At 40.9% G+C, this 4,464-nt stretch overlaps 1 protein-coding gene across 2 annotated transcripts in view; it reads left to right on the forward strand.

Annotated features, from left to right (window-relative positions):
* Window positions 1-3,704, forward strand: part of LOC137974898 (uncharacterized) — an 11,380-nt gene extending 7,676 nt beyond the window's left edge. For both annotated transcript variants that reach the window (XM_068821908.1, XM_068821909.1), the window contains 3 exons: window positions 1-144; window positions 1,920-2,161; window positions 2,974-3,704. The exon at window positions 1-144 is cut by the window's left edge and continues 247 nt beyond it. In XM_068821908.1, the coding sequence (XP_068678009.1) occupies window positions 1-144; window positions 1,920-2,161; window positions 2,974-3,223 (636 nt within the window). In that variant the 3' untranslated portion in view covers window positions 3,224-3,704. The remainder of the gene's footprint in view (window positions 145-1,919; window positions 2,162-2,973) is intronic.
* Window positions 3,705-4,464: the final 760 nt, after the last annotated feature.

The following is a 4,464-nucleotide window of genomic DNA, read 5'->3' on the forward strand; positions in this document are numbered from 1 at the left end:
GCCGATGAATCTTCGGGAGGTGATCTCGATGGCGACGAGTTCTTTGTAAGTTGGGACTCCCAGCTGATTCCTCAGTGGCGAAGTGCCCCGTTCGACTACTCGTCAAGCAGCCCACTCGACGTCATCCCAAATGCTATTAAACAGGTATAATTTATTTGGAGTTGCTTCCAGTTAGAATCTCAAATGCGAAACCCTACCCAACAATCAACTAGGCGCATTCACATGTTTAGAAACAAAGCCAAAAGGAACCTTCCTTTCCTGTGTTACAAAACACTTGACCGCAAAACAGAAACATCACGATACGAAATCCCAAGACCTTTATGTGGAGTAAAGGTGGGAAAAAACGCCGTCTGATGAAACCAGCTGTGGTACCGTACATGCCACCAACTCTTGCCAAGGAATTCTTGCCACAAAAATCGAGAAGGTGCTGATTTAAGTTCGTGAAAGTCTTGATTGACGGATCAACTACAGCGGAGTAGTACCTCCATGACTCCCCTAACACAACGTAAGCCCTCTGAATCCCTGCCAGTTCCGCGAAGCTACTTTACCACAACTGACCACGGGCCACCAATCATCAAAATGTGTTGCGTGACTGTGTCACTGTGTGCTGTCGTTTGTGGAACTGTAGTTGCGTAGGATATTTGTTTTACCGATTAATTTCTGAGTATACTTGAAGTGCGGGTCATAATAGACGAAATGGACTGAGAAATGACCCTCACACCCAGCTGGACAAATTAAACAATGGTCTCTTATAGAGACCTTTATAGAGACCTGAAAAATTCATGCGGCTTCACCGAAAGCCACCAGACTTTTTCAGGTGTCTGCAAGATACCATTGCTTAAATTGTTCAGCTGGTTGCGGGGATCACTTCTCCATTTTATCGTGGCCGGTATGGACACAAAACGCCCACAAACTTAATGATTTGCATACAAACTGAACAGAGCACATCAAGCAAACTTAATAAAATGAACGCAAAGTTAATTGCCCTTTTCCGAGTTCATGTCTACGACGTTTTTCTTACGAAAATTAGTTTTCATTCATATGTAAAGTAGAACTAATCACCATCACAAAAACTTCACACTGAGACTCGCTATGAGGAAGAGGTAGACATGAACTCGGAAATGGCCAAATGACACCCGAACTTTATGAGAGGCGTACAAACTTTAAAACTTGTATACAAATCATTAATGACGAACAAGGATACACGGACATAAAAAAAGACATACAAATTTATAATTGGCAGAGCTTACAAACTTAAAGGAATGCTAACAAACACAAACTGCTCAAAAACGTAATAAAATGACTAACCTGACTTTAATAAAATTGAAACAAATGTAATAAAATTGTTTTTCACTTAATATAAACTTAGTGTATTTCTTGCAGATTTTAGGACTGTAACCATTTTAAAATTTTTCAACTTGTTTATATTTGTTAAGTGAGAAACAATTTTGTTATAATTATTTGTTTCAATTTTATTAAAGTAACAGCCGTTTTATTAAGTGAACGAGGACCTTATCGCGTTTGACAGTATTCCCGGCTACGTTAAGTTTCTAAGATCTGTCTGTCAAACTTTGAATGCCATGTTACTGAGTTTGCACATCTTTGATGTCTTACATGTAGATACAATGTCCCGGCATGCCGGCCACGGAACCATTTCGATTAATTCCTCTCAAAAAAGAACATCTACCATGATCGTGATTTTTTACCTATACATATATTATTATTATTATAAAAATAGCATTTGATAGCAGAAAAACCATATAGGAAACAAAGGAGCCAAAAAAGGAAAATAGGATAAAGGGCTTAAACAGGAAATTTCGCCGGAATCGCTTTTTTTTTTTACCAATTACTCAAAAAAAAGAGTATAGTCGCTAGCAAATGGGGTCCAATTTAACAGTCTTTTTAACCTTTTATTTTAGTACTGGGAGCAGATCACCAACCCACTGCTTAAGAGTGTTGCCGACTGGAGTCACAAATCACTGCCAGCCTTGTTTGGGTCGGCGGAGGAAGCCGAGAAAGCCAAGAAAATGAAGGAGAGACGACATATGCTTGAATACTTTACGAGTTTCAATAATGATTTAGTGGGAAGGGTGGATTCCATTTTCATGAAGTTTGCTTCTCTTTACGGTCCCTCCTGCCAGGAATGTGTCTATTTAAACAGGTGAGGTGAATTTCCATCTTTGCAAGGGTGCTTTGCATTGGTGCAAGAGCTCACCATTTCTAAATACAGAAAAGCAGGGATGCATGGCGCAGTGGTGAGGGCACTCGCCACCCACCAGTTTGGCCCGGGTTCGATTCCCAGAATTGGCGTCATATGTGGGTTGAGTTTGTTGTCTGCTTCAAGGGATTTTTCAACCGGTACTCTGGTTTTCCCCCGGGTGGGGGGAGGGGGAGGGGGGGCACTTCCTATCAATGGGCTAATGGGAATGTGCCGCTGGACGGGGTCACATTTTCACGACTGGATTGACTATAATTGGGTTGCATTTTCAACTGAGTTCCCAACAGAGTTTCTAAAATGGGGTCGCAAATTGTCGGGATTTTGGGGCTAAGAAAATTCTGGCTAGTGGGATTTGAAAATGGAACGATTCGCGGTTAAAAAAGTTGTTACGGCGAAGACACGAGACATAGCCCCGAAAGCCGCCGTGGCGAGGGAAAAAAATTCTTGTTTTCGCGTCTTTGTTGGCCCTTAAAGCGGGTTAATCGCTCCTCGCGAAAGAAAAATAAAACCTCTGGCACTCAGGTACTATAACCCGCAATGCAAAGGAATACTTTGTTAGAAACCACTGTTTTAGATTTCCGAGACTCGAACTCCACTGATTCGCCGTCGTGTTTTACTTGCATGTAATTTAGTTAACGTAAAGCAGAACTTGTTTTAAAAGGGGAAAGAGAAAACCCCTTGGGAAACGCTTGCCGCACTGGTTATCTTGACACTGGTTACTACTACGCATCTTTAGTTTTTACATTGCTCGGCAGGTTCTTCTCGGATGCTGTGGATATGGTTGCTTCGAAGACGAGTGTCATTGAGAAACTACAACGACTGGAACGCGAGTACAGAAGACTGGCGCAAAATCCATCCCTCGGTCGTCCACAAGCTTCAGGAGGGTCGCTCTTCGAATTCTTGATAGGCAGACAAAAGCCACCCTTCAAACCAGGCGATGATGTGTGGACGCTGATGGAAGAAAGAACAAAATCATTCGTGGAGGAAATGTCGGGGAGAGGTTAGCATACCTGAACGATTGCCAGTGTGATTGTCCAATAAGAATCGAATCAACCTCAGCAAAGAAACACAAGCAGGCAGAACAAAAAGAACCAAAGAAAAATACTTTTACCGCGAGCTCATGGGCTCCTGCTTTTTACCTATGAAAGACTATAGCGTTACCATAGTGCCAATCTTTCGGCGGCCCGTAAAACAATAAAACGATCTTCGCACCTATCTGGACAATAAAACAAAATTTCAAGCATAACAAATGATTATGAACATAATAAGTGATCTTTGCACAATTAAGTCTAGCAAATTATTATTTATTTATTTATTTATTTTCACATGACTTAAGATAAATTGCAGGAGTAGAGCCAAAGCTAGAGGCTTAAATGGCCTAATGGTCAGCAAAGAAAGAGAAAATAATTTACTTTAAAATAGTGAGATTTGAGACTCTTATATTTGTTGCAAGACTGTTTCGTACATTAAGGACGGCGCCTACTAATTCAATGGTATTTTTGCCCCGGTTTATGATTATGCGGGAAATGTAGATCTTAACAAGCGTTATTGAAATCAAAATAGAAAATTGGGGGTAACCACGCATTTTTCAAAGATAATTCATGAATATTTGTACGAATATTTGTACGAAGCTTCAAAATACAAAGGCATGTATGGCGTTCTTTCTCAAATTGAAGCTTAATTATCTCTGAAAAATGCATGGTTACCCCCAATTTTCTTTTTGGATACCAATAGTACTTACTAAGATCTACTTTCTCTGCATAATTTTAAACCGCGCAAAAATATCCCTGTATTAGTATGCATCACCGATAGGAAATCCGCTTATCTCGAGATGCGCAGAACGTATGCGCAATAACAATAGTAGGCACCGTCCTTAATAGGAATGTCAAAAATATTAGGTGCTGGATAACGAATGTCAGACAATTCGCCCCACGGACAAATAGCCCCCACTTTCTGGATAATATCACACAGAAAACCGGCGTAGTTTTTAACTATAACCAACAATCGCATAGATACGGTCGCAAACCGTGACATTCCTTCTCAGGACTCCAGGCACTCAGATGGTCAGTTCCAATCGAGGGAAGATCACCTGAAGATCTATCGATCCTGAATCGTGAAAAAAATCCCAACCACCAATGCTTTCGAGTGACAGCATTACAACAGCAGATAGCAGATTGGCGTCTTACAGTGCAACGCGCCTTACCTTGGCCACCCAACAAACTTTCAAATTTGATAAGTGTAAATAC

This window comes from Montipora foliosa, chromosome 11, assembly GCF_036669935.1.
Source record: "Montipora foliosa isolate CH-2021 chromosome 11, ASM3666993v2, whole genome shotgun sequence".
Lineage (NCBI taxonomy): Eukaryota > Metazoa > Cnidaria > Anthozoa > Scleractinia > Acroporidae > Montipora > Montipora foliosa.